Source organism: Camelus dromedarius, chromosome 2, assembly GCF_036321535.1.
Source record: "Camelus dromedarius isolate mCamDro1 chromosome 2, mCamDro1.pat, whole genome shotgun sequence".
NCBI classification, from domain to species: domain Eukaryota; kingdom Metazoa; phylum Chordata; class Mammalia; order Artiodactyla; family Camelidae; genus Camelus; species Camelus dromedarius.
The window spans coordinates 83,392,300-83,407,900 of NC_087437.1; the positions used below are offsets into that span (position 1 = coordinate 83,392,300).

General features: G+C 38.5%; 1 protein-coding gene across 1 annotated transcript in view; it reads left to right on the plus strand.

Moving 5' to 3' along the window:
* Positions 1 to 15,601, plus strand: part of GABRR3 (gamma-aminobutyric acid type A receptor subunit rho3) — a 44,586-nt gene that overhangs the window by 4,116 nt on the left and 24,869 nt on the right. Inside the window, exons 2-3 of the mRNA XM_010978501.3 lie at positions 5,551 to 5,663; positions 12,469 to 12,536. Of these exons, the coding sequence (XP_010976803.1) occupies positions 5,551 to 5,663; positions 12,469 to 12,536 (181 nt within the window). The remainder of the gene's footprint in view (positions 1 to 5,550; positions 5,664 to 12,468; positions 12,537 to 15,601) is intronic.

The following is a 15,601-nucleotide window of genomic DNA, read 5'->3' on the forward strand; positions in this document are numbered from 1 at the left end:
GAGAGAACTTGAGCCCAGTGTTTGCCAGATTCTGATTTTTCAAAAGAAAAATTCATATTTTCATGTGAAATTTTCCAATTTAATACACCACATGGGCTATCCAAACAGTCTGCAGACCATCTCTTAATCTGGTCTGACTTCCTCATTTCACAGATGAAGAAATGGAGACCTCACTGAGCTCATGATCTGATAGGCACCCAGTAAGTCATAGAAACGGTGGTGTCTCAAGCAGGCACTATCTGGTGGCTCATTCACCGAAATGCTCTCCAGAGGTATTTCCTTTATAGGAGACTGGCCGTTAAGTAACGTCAGGTGTGTATTCCCAGAGTTCACGAGTTCAGGAGCAGTTTCATCGACCCCCAAGATTTGCTCCGTATAATGCACCATGTCCTCTCTTAGAAGTTTCAAAAGCATCTGGGACCTGGAAATAGACCTTGGATCCAGAATTATCAAGGTTTTCTTTGTGATCAAAAATCGAATCAACTGATTTTCCCATACTTTACCGCATTCCTTGAATTTGCCTCCATGTAGCCTAATAGAACATTTTTTGCTACATTTTGTATTTTTCTAAAGAAAAATAATAAGTCTACAAAAGGATTTTAAATTTTTCCTCCACGTTGAGACTACAAGCTGGGCTTCAGGTGCCCTGGTTCACAGCAGCACTCGTTTGAGGAGAAAATGTCTGTGTTGATGGCAGGCCCTGCTCCCAGGAGGACAAGGAGAATGCAGGGACGAGGTGGTACTAAGCCTCGGCTGGATCCTTATTTGGAAAAGACCCTAGATGACAAGTCCAGTCTGGTCTAGATAATTCATAAAGCACTATTGCACAAATCTAATAATGATTTTTACGCAGAAAAAAATACAGAGAATCTCGATTATGCTCTCCCCGATGTGATTTTTCATATTTAAATATGAATAATTTAAGTATGAATAATTCCTAGTGTAGGAACTATTTTTCATTTTCTTAAGCATTTTTCACACTGTCATAGACATCATTATGGTATTTTTAATCACTCCATACTATTACTTTGAACTAAAGGACCAAAATTACCTACTTCATTATTGAACATTTATTTTCAAGCTTGCACTATTATAAATAAAAGCAATAAATATTTTCATGCATGTAATTTTTCCTTTACCAATAAAAATTATAATATTCCTAGAATTAAATTACTAAGTCAAAGCATATAAATTATCTTCATAGCTCTCGAAATTGACTTCTAAAGGGGTTTTACCAATATTTTTATTGCTACCTACGAAGTATAAATGTTTCCATTTCATCATATCCTTAGCAGCTAACTTTTTTTTTGTTTTCTGCTCATTTAATAGGTATAAAATGGTATTTATAGTTTTAATTGTTATCTCACTGTTAACTGTCTAGGTTAAATATTTTTAATAAGTTTGTTAATTATATCCTCCCTTGGGTAAACAGCCTATTCAAACAGGCCTAGTTGTTTTCATGTCCTGTTCCTAGTAAACTAATCAAATGCATAGGCCCTTACGAAAGCAGTTTGGTAAAGCAACCAGTTGAGTGTGACTCAAAATGAGTTTCTGTCTTTCCACTTAATAAACACCAATGCATCAGGATGAGTTAGATGTATTTGCTTTTCCTCAAACAGTTAGAGTACTTTTAAATTTTTTGCCTAATATGTCCACCTCAAAAAACTCCTTTATTCCCCCGAAACCACTCAAAATCCAGCCTTTCCTCCCTCTGGGTCCCACTTTCTTCCTCACAAAATTAGAGTTTCTAATACTGACAAGAGTTGGGAGCATAGAAATATGTTTTCTTTGTTTCATCCAGAAAAAAAGGGTTCTAATTCAAAAGAAAGATGGTAACTATTACCTGGACTGAAACCTGCTATTTCTCAAGCAGTGTGCGTAATACTTTGTGGGGAAAGATTAAGAATGCTAGTGTAAGACTCTTCCGTGAGTTGAGATTTCTTCTTCGCTCTGTCTCATCAGGACTCAGCCATCCGGAAGACCCTCTCCTCAGACAGAAGTTACCCAAAAGCTTTCTTTCAGTAACTACTAAAAACAAAATCATTTTTTTCTAGGAAAGGGGAGAAGGCAGACAACACAAAGGGGCTTAAAATGATGCATATATGGAACCAGACCAGAAATCTCTGAGCTAAATCTGATGCTCCTTCATAAGTTAACCCGCTTGTGAAGCATGTTTGCTTCTCTTGCCGTTGTTCTATTTTAGTCTTCATTTTATCAACCTTTCCACATATGTCATTTTTTAAATAAGCCAGGTGTCTTCAAACAGGGCACTCATACTCCTAGAGTATGATGTACCCCTAAGGGCACACACAAGCTATCAGAGGGGCCTGTGGGAGTGGATAGTTTTAAAGCAATCATTTCTGGATCTTTGACTTTCTATGACCTCTTTCTGAAAACTGATCCAGCTGAAAACTTGCCTGCTGTCTCCTTTATAGCCTCCCTCTAGAAATGATTGCTCTGTCCCATTTAGCTAAACGAAGGCGTACCTCTCCCTCTTCTCAGATCTTACTGTGTGTTACCCCAGTGTATAAAATCCTCCTGGGTACAGAGAAGCCATTTTAAATATTGTTGTTGAGATAGGAGATGACTTTAGTTCAAATAAAACGTCCTTCTCCAAACTGGGTGATTTCCTTTTTTTTTTCCCTTGATTTCAACAAAATTGAATAAAGAAATGTATTAATTTGTCAGGAAACAAAATCATTAGAAATAATTGTTGATGATGGGCCACAATGTGAATTCTGGAAAATAAGTAAGAAAGAATTTAAATAATTAAGTTACATTCCTTCAAACTCCATGTACTTACATATAGGAACAAGGTTTTTCAATATTTTCATTTATAAAAGTAAAAAATAGGATCAGGGAAATGCAAATCAAAACCACAATGAGGTATCACCTCACACCAATTAAAAAGGGTTTTATCAAAAAGACGAGAAGTAACACATTCAATGAGTAATATCCATATACAAATGCATGAAATAATTGGGGGAAATGTACCATCACTTCATTAAGAAATACATCTCCAATAAAATTTAATTCATATTTTTAGTAAGTATTTATCAACATTTGTATAAGTTGTGTTTTGCTCCATTTGTAATCATCATAGAGGCTTTAAAAAAAGTTCATTTCAATGTATACATATAGTTTCTTGCCAAGAAGCATGATGGGGTGATAAAATTCTATAAAGGAAATAAAATGGAAATGAAAGTTCCAAGAAAATAAGGAGTGAGATCAAATTTCTGGTTTTTAAAGAGCTTATTTTTAAATGTTTAATGTGGATATTTTAGGTTCATGGGATACAGTAAAAGGAGGCATATAAGTTTTAGTTTAAATTATCAATATTAAGTAATTTTAAATTTTATGGTGAAAAAAATTGTTTGATGTCTACTTAAGTATGTGTGAGGTTTTTGAAATTCTTTCAGAGGATACCTAAGCCATATAAACCTTTTTGAGAAGTAGATGATGTATAAATAAGGTCAAAAATAAATAGATGGGACATCGCACTGGGCCTCAGAAACGCCCACAGCTAAGAACAGGAGCACGTGCTTTCAGGCACTGCCAGGAGTACCCTTCATAGCACAGGCCGTGTTTATTGTTCTTGAGATTCTTATTAATTAGATTTATCCCTTCCAACCTCATGGAAATGTACGCTTCTGAAAAGAGTGTTAGAAATGTGCCATTTTGTTGTGCTATGTTACCAAAGGAGTTCACAGATTTCCATGAGTTTCCACACAAAGTTACATTCCATTTTTCTTAAAATAATAATTAGCTAGCTTTTATTAAATATCTACTATCTTCTAGGCCAGTAGTTCTCCTGAGAAATTGTTATAAGTGCAAATGTTATAACCCAAAACTATGAAATCAGAAACTCTGGGCATGGGGGTCCAGCAAACGTGGTGATTCAGATACAGGCCAAAGAAGATTATATTTACAGAACATCTGGTGGGGGGCCTTGAACATAGTAGGTATTTAATAAAAACTAGCTGCTATTACTTTTATAGTAAGTGGTTCATCCTAGCTCCTTGAAAGAAGTTTTCTAGTTACTTTGAGATCCTTGGAAGAAATAGTTCTATGTGTTCCATTATTCATAGGATAAAATGACTTATGTTTCAGATCAAACTCATTTGTCTTCTACCCAAAACAGATTTGCTCCTCCAACCTCCCTGTTTCTATCAATGGCAAAAATACATACATAAATTTCTGAGGGTTTCAGCTGGAAACTTCCCTGTTGAAAGACCACACTGGGTGATCTCAGGTGCCCATAAGCCTGGACATGTTTCTTAAACCAGCTGCTTCAGGATGTGAAATTCCCACTATCAAAGTCACTTTATTGAGTTAAGAAATTGCATCCACAAGTCGTATGTTAAAAATGTACATGTGTTTTCTAACAGAAATTGACATGACATTGTAAACTGACTTTACTTCAATAAAAAAAGAGCACACACAAAAAAGGTACATATACTTTCTGAAGAAGACATGTATCTGTGCAAAAGCAAATCAGAAATTCAGAGTAACTGGAATTCACCCAGTAGATTCCTAAGTGTCTCGTGTTACTGCTGCTGCTGATGATGACAGGCATGCTCTCCTGGAAGGAGGCGCTGAGCAGAGTCTGGGGCACCTGGGACAAGAAGACAGCTACCTGTCACTTATAGAAGGGCTGGGCTTCCACAGACATTCTGCCGCTGCACGTATAACATCGCTGGGAAGTATGTGTCACGGGATAGGAAATGAGTCAGTGAGACCCAGCGAGTTCACAGACCAGGGAGCAGGCAGGCTTCACTCCCAGGTTAGGACTCCACACTCACCCATCAGGCCATCCCTCTTTGCCTTTGTGCTAGAAAACTGCAGTGAAGTAAGCTGCACCTACTTCAGGGCTGTACCTGCCGTCAAGGCCAGTCGGCCATCAGCACATCCGTTTCCCCTGCGGCTGCTCTCCCTGTCCGTTCCCATCGCCTTCTCTCAAGAGCCACGATCTACTGCAGGGCTTCTTCCTCTGATCTAAGCCTCCACTTATACTTTTTGCATATTTTGTCTTTGTAAAACACTGTGTTCATCAATTTACAATTTTGCAGGGCTTTTTTTTTTTTTCTTCACTGTCTTGGTGCAAGAAGTAGTTTAGCCTCAGTGACTCCAAGAACCACTTAGCTAGCACGTTGAATGCAGATCCCAAGGCCCTGTTTCCTCTGGTTCTGTTTTCACTGATCTGGGATAGGGTCTATGGATCTCAGCCTTGATCACCTCCACCCAGGTGGTAGTGACCAGGTTTGCCTACTAAAAACCATATTCTGAGAAACACTGCTCTTCAGTAATTACATCCAAACTCAGTTTGTCATTTAAGGTACTCCAAGATTTTTTTTACCTTCCCTGCCCCACCCTCACATAATAAAGAGTAAATTTTGGCGGATCTTTGGTCACATGTAATATGAACTGAAAAAAGTGAGCTTTTATGTGGCTATTTTAGAGCATACCATGTTGAGCACAGAAAGCTAACCTAAATTGAAATATCCAGAAGCATATATATCTCAAAAGCATTTTTCTCCCCTGAAGGTACAGCAAACAAGAAACTAGAATGAGGAAAGACGACAGCACCAAAGTGTGGCCCCTGAAATACAAGCAACTTCTCCACATAGAGGACCATGACTTTGCAATGAGACCTGGATTTGGAGGTGAGTACTGTCTTTACAAAACTCTCGTGCCGTGTGCCATTGTGCTGTCAGAACTGAGTTGAAAATTTGAAGCAATTGCAACCAAAACACAAGACCATCAATTTAAAAAAGAACAAAAACAAAAAACCTTTTATAGTGATCTTCTCTTAAATAACCATTGATAATGTATGCATTTTAAATTAACCGAAAAAACTCAATGTTTTACTATATATATTATTGTAAATAGGTGTTCGATAAATAGAATGTGTTCAGAAAATAGTCAATGTATATATCCTGCCCATACAGCAACTTATTGTTTTAATTAAAATGTTATATTGGGTTACATGATAATACTCATAAAATCATGTTGGCTATTCCTGTGAGCTGGAATGCCTGACTTCTGTGGAAGAACTAGCATGCCAAACGCCATGGCTCCCTGTGAACCACCTCTACTGAGGTGTTTTCTTCTTATCATGTCTGGCAACCAAAATTGATGGAAATGTTGGAGTGGCAGGCACTGTGCTAAGCCCTCTGACGCACCGCCTCATTCCACCCTCACAGTGACCCTGTGAAGTAGGCATTATTATGATCCTTCATATTCTGGTGTGGAAACTGGGGCTTAGAAAGGTTGAGAAATTTGCTCAAGGACATGAAAAAGCAGTAAATGGTAGAACCAAGATGCAAGGACAAGTAAGAACAGAAGCAAGCCGTATTAGATGGATGCCCTTGGAACAAAGCCTTTCCTGCCCTCAGATTATTTAACTGGCATAGTTGTACCACTGAGGGTACCAAGTTTTCGAGAGAGAGACAGGATGTGGTGAAATCAACCAGTTGAACTGAACTCTCTACCTTACTGCTAAATCCATCCTGACTCTTCTGCCAGTGACCTAAGGTCCCCCAGTCCCATGATTCCTGAACTGACAGCTTTTCATGCTAGAGATGTGGAGATAAGAGAAGTGAGTGTGGGAGTGAGGAAGCAGGATCCCCCAGAGGTACCACTTTTTGATAAGCAACTAATACTTGAAGTCCTCAGCAGTGGGTGGGGAGAACTTGATACTCATCATATTGTGTCTGTGACAAAGGGAAGCAAACAGGCATGTAGGTACCATAGAAAACTAACTTGTTAACAGGTTAAGAAGTACATCAGGTAGCTGTTATGTTGAGGGTTGTTTGGTTTTTGCTCTTTAATTTCCTGGAATCTATTGGGTTGCAACTCTAAGGGTCTGATTTTGATTTTATTAGGCTAATGATGCAAATTTAATTTATTTTTTTATTGAAGCATAGTCACTTTATAATGTTGTGTCAATTTCTGGTGTACAGCACAATACTTCAGTCATACAGGAACATACGTATGTATTTGTTTTCATATTCTTTTTCACCATAGGTTACTACAAGATATTGAATATAGTTCCCTGTGTTATACAGTATAAATTTTTTGTTTATCTATTATATATATATTAGTATCTGCAAATCTAGAGCTCCCAATTTATCCCTTCCCACCCCTTCCCCCCTGGGTAACCATAAGTTTGTTTTCTATGTCTGTAAGTCGGTTTATGTTTTGTAAATAAGTTCATTTGTCTTTTGTTTTTTTGAAATATAGTCAGTTTACAGTGTTGTGTCAATTTCTGGTGTACAGCTATGCAAACTTCAGCAAGCATCAGAGCACCTGGGGGCTTCTTAACACATATCACTGGGCTGTACCCACAGAGGCCTAGATTCACTAGATATGGTGGGGCCACCAGTGTGCATGTCTTATAAATTTCTAGGTGATACTGATGCTGCCAATCTGAGAATCACATTCGATAACTACTCAATCAGATTATCAGCATCAGATTAAGTCATGGTGAGTGTAAATGTTTTTGTTTTTCCAGAGCATTTCTCACACTTTCTGAACCTAATTTAAGATTTTAAAAGCCTCAGAATAAATCAAGTTTAAAGACGTGTGCGTTTTTTACTTTTAAGTCTGTTTCCTTATCTTCTGGGGTTTTTTTGTTTATGTTTGTTTTTGTTTTTGTTTTATTTTACATCACTACTTCTCAGATGTGTCATTCTTACCACAATTCTCCTACGGATGTCTGGGCCTTAACTACTACTCCTGATAGATTGTTTCTTTCCCCTAACCAAATTTACCAAGACTTTGGATAATATACTCTGTGACTATCATGCAGGTATTCTGAACCTTGGTCTCTATAAAGAGTTTCTAAAATCTTTGCCCTGCTACCAAACGTTTAGTCGGAGAAAATCTTACGAAGTTAAATTTGCCCGGCTATGAGTCTGTAAAGCCACTAGAGGGCGCAAGACTCACAGGAATGGTTTGAAATAGACACCTCTGGAGTAGACTTCAGCAGCTCAGAGTGATGTACTCTCCTCAACAGCAATTCAAAAACCTGCCCTAATTCCTGTCAGGTTAGGTTCCTCAAATAAATGAATTCCTGTCCTAGAGGAAAGGCTTTTTATGGGCCTATTTTAGACCGTTAAAAGCCAGAAAGATTAAGAGAAAAATTACTGTCCTTGAATTTGGACCTTGAAACGAGCGCTCTAGACTTTGTAGCTCAAAGTGGTCCGAGGACCAGCAGCAGAATCACCTGGAAGCGAGTTAGAAACGCAGACGATCAGGCCCCACCCCAAGTTTTCTGAATCAAAATCTGCATTTTTAACACAATCCCCAGGTGAATCCAGTACACTTTACAATTTGCGAAGCACTGTCATAGATTACTAAGAGCTGACCCTCTGCTTTTATCTTAAAACATTTATGCCTTTATTCTCCCTTTTCTATATCATCCCCATCCCCCAGGAAAACATAAAATTGACCTTAAATTTCCACTTCTCCTGATCTGTTAGAGATGCGTGTTAACATTTTTTTAAACAATTTTTTTTTCCCTGAGGCTACTTTGTGGGGTTCTTAAAAATGCAATTGAAATGTGCTACTTAGTGGCAGGTGGCAAATCATCCCACGATTAAGAAATTTTTCTGACAATCGTGGACTGGGGCTAAATGATATCCAAACGGCTTGCGTGTTCAGTCAGTTCAGGCAGAAAAATGCATAAATTCAGTCAGAAGTGTCAGTCTGGTAGCTCTGTGAAATATATTCCTTAACCTCCTCTTGTCTTGGTGAGAACAGCTTTTTATTTTTTAATTTCTTTAGAATAATTTTGGGGGTAATTGAGTTTATTTATTTATTTTTTAACTTAATGGAGGTACTGGGGATGGAGCCCAGGACCTCATGCAGGCCAAGCATGTGCTCTACCACAGAGTTATACCTTCCCCCCGCATAACAGCTTTTTATATCAGTGACCCATTCTCTGCTCTCTCAAACTTGCCTTCCTGGGAAAATCAGACTGCAGGTTGTTAAAGACAGACTTAAATTTATCTCCTCTCCCTTTCTACTTGTCTGTAACACTAACACACACACATACTCCTTTCCTCTTGAGTTAAATGTAACTTCAGCACTTCTCTTGCTTTAATGTTTTCCTAATTAGCTGTAACATTAAAACCAGCTGCTACCACAGTGTTTTTTACTTTTATAAAGCATTAGAAGATTAATTGACTCATTATGTAGAAACAGGAGGATATAAATTTAGAGGAGCATTTTGTTTAACTTGGGTTATAAATTGCAGCTCATTTTCTTTATTTATGTTTTCCCTCCCCTTTACAGCTCTCATAACTAAGGGCTTTTTTGTTTTAGTCTTATAGATGATGATGTCTTTGTTTCTTTAAAGTGAAATCAATTTGGCATCTAGATACCGGCTACTGAGTCAAAACCGAAGCTAGAGTTGTAAAAGCCACTTGTCTAGTCTTTGCTTGTCAAACGGGCCGACTAGACCAGGAGCCAGAGGGACCTGGCTGTACCCCTGCATTCACTGGCTCTGGGTTTCAGGCAAGTTCTCAGCCTCTCTGAGCATGACTTCCCATATATGTCAAACGGAGCTCCAATTGTTTCTACCCAGCTACCTAACAAAATTGCTGTAATGATAACATGAGATAACATATCAAGTATTTTAAATGCACTACACAAATAAGGTGAATAACTTTTACTTAGCTCTCCTTATCTCAGCATGCATAAAAACCAGACTGCTCACCTGTCTTCACACATGAAGGGAGCAGGGTAAGTCTCTGCGACTGCCTAGTCATTGATCCTGGGACATCAATGCCATAATCATAAAACAGTTAACATTTATTTAATTTTTACTGGATTCCAAATGTTTTATATAGGGAATTAATAAAAGTATTTATGGAATGGTTATTATTCATGCTATATATATTACTGATGCAAAGATATGGAACGAGTTGGTTAAGACATTTCAATGGGGTTTGGCTAACGACTTGGCATGCATTCTTTTATTTGGTCTCACAGCAACCCCATTAGACACACACCATATACTTATTTCCCCTGTTTTACAGATGAGCATACTAAGGCATAGAAGAGAGGATTTACAGAAGTTTGGCTTTAACTCAGGTTTCTGTGGCTACAGATTTCATAATTTTTAACCTATCTGCTTTATCGCCACCCTCTCTGGGACTCAGCTCCTATTTTATAGAAAGAATGTTCTTTGGCGCTTTTATCCAGCTCCAAAATGCTGTGATTCTGCATCTTGCCTTTCCATGCCCTCACCCTCCACTCTGTCCTCAAGAATGTCAGAGCACAGGATAGAGTCCTAGACCCGGGAGTAAGGTACATGTGGCCGTGGAATGCAAAGGAGACAAAAATGAGGTCAGATGGCATCTGAGGACAAATACTTCCCTTCAAGATGCGAGAGCTCATCCCCACAAGACTAGAACAAACCAGAGAGAAGACAGAAGAATCTAAGATGTTTCCAGGAATCCACTGCTAAAGGACAAGCCATGTTTGTACCACTGTCAGACCAGCCTTCAAATAACCTCAAGGGCCCGGTGCTTGTCAGTGGTGGCATGAATGTGTCCTTGTACAGTGGCTTTATAAGACCGTCCCCAGACTTGCAGGGATAGTCATCAGTAACTGGGTCCTACTCACAAGTCATGATTCTCTCTGAGAGGCACTGGATCATTTGTTATGAAGAGTGGACTGATTGTCTGAATGTCTGAGTGCAGGATTGGGAATTATGGTTTGCAGTCCTAGGAGCAGACTGACAGTTTGGCTGAATTTCAGTAGCAGTAACATTCTGTGCCATTTATCGAGTACTAACTGAGTATTATTTCTAGTCCTTAAATAAGTCTCCAAGGTGAGTACTACTACTCAGATCTTATAGCCAAGAAAGCTAAGCTTAGAGAAGTTACTGACCTTAGATCACAGGTGAGTTGTGGAGCTGAGTTCCAACTCCAGTCTGGTATTAACATGCCGGAATTTTCTCCAGGACATTCTGCTCCCTCTTTCAGACCTCTCCAGTCCCTTCAGTCCCTTAGAGTACTGGAGTTAACGGGAAGATTTACTCATCCTGAAAGGCTGTGTGGGGCCAGACATGAGATCTTTCCATGAATTTTTATTTTGATATCTCTACCAATTCAAGAAAAAAGGCAAACAAAACAAAATAAAAGCATCAGAGCTTAAATCAGTACAGGAATAATATTAAGCTGTTCCCAAGTCAGTGCTTAATCATAATTATCATTAAATAAATATTTAATAGAACTGTCATTACTAATGTTGTAGAAAGTAATTGGTCCAATATGGCAGGAAGTAGTTGGTGGTTAAGATGCAAATGAGGTATTCCTAAAGCCTGAAGCAGAGATACATTCTAGTGACAGGCCAGCTGCGTCCTCGTAAGTAAGAAGGTTTAGACTTAGGGAGCAGAAAAGGGAGCTTGTGTTGATAAAGAGAAGGTCATGTCAGCCAATTAATGGAGGGACTCATAGATGGTGGACAGGGACTGGCGAGGCTTGTCTCATTTTATAATGTGTTGTACATTTAAAACACAATGATTAGGTGCTTTATTGACCTATATGCACATATATGTCACATGTGGTACACCCAGACATTAATTAGCTCAGTAAGGAAGGAGGATTTTCTGGCCTGACCCTTCTGAATCCCAAAATCTTGATTGACACAGCCACCTGGGATCATCTAGGCAAGATTTCTGTTTTTTCAACAAGGAGTTGAAAGCATTTTTAAACTGGGGACTATAAAATTTAATTGAGAATTGCTCTCCATGGAAAGAAAACATGTGAAGACTCTATGTATAAATATATAAATTATTGTAATATATATCTGCATCAAATTTCACATACAAATACTAAATAGTGAAGTTATTAACATCAGCATCCCATCACACAGAACCAGTGAGACCCTCAGGTGTGACAAGGAAGTGTCCTGGTCTCAGTCTGGCCTGGATTCTCTGTTCTCTGGGCCCATGAACCAGAGCCTGTGACACCCAGCTGCAAACCAATCTCAGCAGTTGTCTGTCTGAAGTTGCTCTCATTCTGACTTTCAGGTTACTCTCAGCAAATGCATTTCTCAGGTCGTTTGCTTCGTCCCAAATGCAGGCTGTGGTTACTGATGATCTGGGAAGGGACACTTCTGAATGTGCGGCATCCCTGTGTAGCACTGGAATAGCAGTGTGTTCCTCTAGCCTGCTGTGCACCATCCAAGTGAAAGAGGCTGATTTTTGGTGAGAGAAAAAAGTCTCCCACATTTCCCAGAGTCATGAACTTCAGGACTACTCTGCTCCTGAGTACACACTACTATTACTACTATTAATACACACTGCTCTGAGTGTGTACTAATATATCAATAAATAATGGAGAGATTTATTGTTAAAACTTGAGAAATAATTCATTTGCAACATTGACCTCTCTTCACTTTAAATGTTTCCAAAATAACCTTGATTCCTCGTTATATTATCTATTCTTTCTGAAGGATCTCCAGTGCCAGTGGGTATAGATGTCCAGGTTGAAAGCATTGACAGCATTTCCGAGGTTAACATGGTAAGTTTCTCCATGAGACACTTTTTTCTGAAAGGGTAGGGTCTCAACGGTGTCAAAATCAGTGGTGTTTTAATAGATCATCTTGATCGTGTATGTTATTTATTTTTCCTACTTTGCTTAATAAATTGGAAGTTGCTTTCCTCTCTTATATTCACTTCTTTCTTTCCTTGTTTTCCATTCTCATTCCTTCCCTCTTTTCCTTCTAATGGTTTTACGGTGGTGGAGCACTGAAGGACATCGTGGTATATTTAGCTGTGTGACATGAACCAGGAACAACTGTACAAGAAGAAAGATGATCATAATATATGTGAAATATGAAATCACAGCCATGAGTCCTAAACTGTAAGATGATAGACAGCTGAACCTGGGTGGATGGACTCTTTCCAAATATCTCAGTCGATACTAAATTTGCTTATCTGTAGACAAATAATAGCAGGATAAAAAAAAAAGGATTTCTAAAAACTCATAGGACTAACAAGTTAAATTAAGAAAATATTGTCCATTCCTTTCTTTTTCTAGAAACCTAGAAGAGACTGCTGTTCTTTCATTTTGAATATCTGTCATTTTTATGGAGTATTACTTAAACCCATTGTCCCTAAAACTTTAAAGTGACCAATTGTTACCATATTCAACCTTCCTTTTAGCCTTTTTCTGTCTTCTTTGGCAGATTGCATGCCTTACTTTTTTGTTTCCTGTTCCCTAACCCCCAACTCAGTTTTACCATTTTTGCTATTTTTATGTTTTAATATCCACTACCATAATTTCCCCATTTTATTTTCTCTATTCTTACTTTAGAACCACCGTGTCTACATAATTACCAGAACCATTTTTCATTTAAAACGTTTCCAGGTCTTATTGAGATTTTACTTTAAGAAATAGTGCTTCGTACCACAACTAGCTTCCGCGCACAATCACATGCATTATAGATGGAATTCCTTTTTACCTTCTACTGTTCTATTAATTTGTTCATGTTTTAGAGTTTTGTGTAGCCCATTTTAGTATTTTTCTATGCCAAATAAAAAGTGCTTTATAGTTTCAAATTTACAATGTCCATTTCCTTGTTGTTACCTAATTGGTGTATATTCTTGCATTTGAATCACTTTCCTCCTAATTTTGTTCTCTTCAATTGTGCTGTCTTTTCCATCATCTCCTGTAATTGCATTCCTTTTATTTCCTATCAAACTACACTGTGAGCACCTGTTATTGACAAGGGCTCTCACGGGTACTAACTGGTAAGATGCAGCTCTGAGTATGTTTTGGTTTTGGTGGTGGTATCAGTTTTGGCTTTGGTCCGAACTTTAGTTTTGTTCCCACCTCCCCACAAAGCATTAGGGAGTTTGTGAGAGCCATCCCGGGGGGCCTGTGCCCTGCAGTGTGCCCTGGAAACCATGCCTGGCTTTCCTCTTCATTCGTCCTGCTTTATTCACTGATGTTTCCTCCCTGGTGCCCAGGGTCATCTGGGGTTGCAATCCTTGGCCAAATGCTTATTGTCTTTCATTTTCTACTTTGACTATGGAAGCTCATTTTGAGGTGGGAGAGGGTCAAAAATAAAACCAGGGAATACCTCCTCCGTGACTAGAGAGGGTATGAACTACTTTCATTTCAAACTCTATTTTCCATCTGGAAAGGTTTAGTTTGTTGTTTATACAACCTAGTCATTTCGTGTACATGGTTATGCACATTAATCCTTGCATTTCACCCCCCTTTCTGGAATCTTTTACACGTAGGCTTTTGTGAAATTTTCAGAAGCTTTAGGGTACTTTTTGGAATAAAAGTATTTTGGTATATGAATTGTAGCTTATATATAGTGTTTTCCATAGAATTCAGTTTTGAAATTTAGATTCTATTATATTATTTTTAGTATGCAAATACCGCAATTAAAGATAAAAATTTTTTAAAGAGAGAGAATAAAGTAGGGCTCTCTTAAGGAAGCAGGACCTAGAAAAATATAAATTACTTAATTGAAAGATCAAATAACCTTTTCATATATACACTTAGTATTTTTATTGATAGTGATTCTTCTAACCAGTCATTACGATCCGAGTGATAGCTAAAAGAAAAATTATAACACATAAAAAGTCCAGAAAAGTCAAAGCAAAATCCTCTATGATCCCACATCTCATTTTAATCTTCAGTTAATGTCCTTCTGGTCCCTGTCATTATCTAAGTCAATATTTATTTCAGTTCAATATCAAGCCTTTAATGAAACTTCCCTCATTTTAAGCACCAATACTACCAACTACTCGAAAATGCCTTGGTTAGAAAGCGTTGGCTCTTCTCTGAACAAAAGTGGCTTTTACTGATATTTCCTTGAGCATCTTGTGCTCCAGAAGTAGGCTCTCAGTTCCGCTCTCCTGATATAATTGCGAAGTCATCCCTGAATGACCCAGTTTGCATCTAAACTTCTCACTGTCTGTACCCCGCAGCCCCTAAAACGACCTCATCCTTCTCTGCTGACTAAGGTCAGCCTTGGTACTCAGTATCAGCAAAAACAACTGCGTTCTCCACACCCAACTTGAAAATGCTCTCTAATTATCAGTGACCCCCAGTGTTGGCCTCTCTTGCTTCTCATTTATCACTTTCCCACCCTCCCTTGCCCCACCGTGAATTCACTTTCAATCCCTTTCAGTTTCGCCCTGCTCTCCTCCCAACATGCTGTTCAACCTCCTTCTCATGATGGTGCCAAGTAGCCGTGATGCTCATACATCACTGACAGGCACCAGTGTCAGCCACGTGCCTTCACAGGCTCAGTATTTGCCAGGGCCCTTCAGATCATACTGAGTGTCTGATTCTAAATATATGCTTATTAAAGCAATCCATACGGTAACCCACACAGTTCCCTGTGTCATGGTGTTTCGGTGATGGATGAATCATTCTGTTTATTCACCCTTACCCTAATCCAAAACTGCATATGCCTGGTGCTCCCAGATTAACCCAGAACAATGATACAATATACCTCTATTCTGAAAAACAAAGGAGCTCACTGTTGCCTGATGACTTATTTGTGGTTTAGTGAGATTTACCCTTTGCTTATATAATAAATGTCAAAGTTCTGTCATACGTAT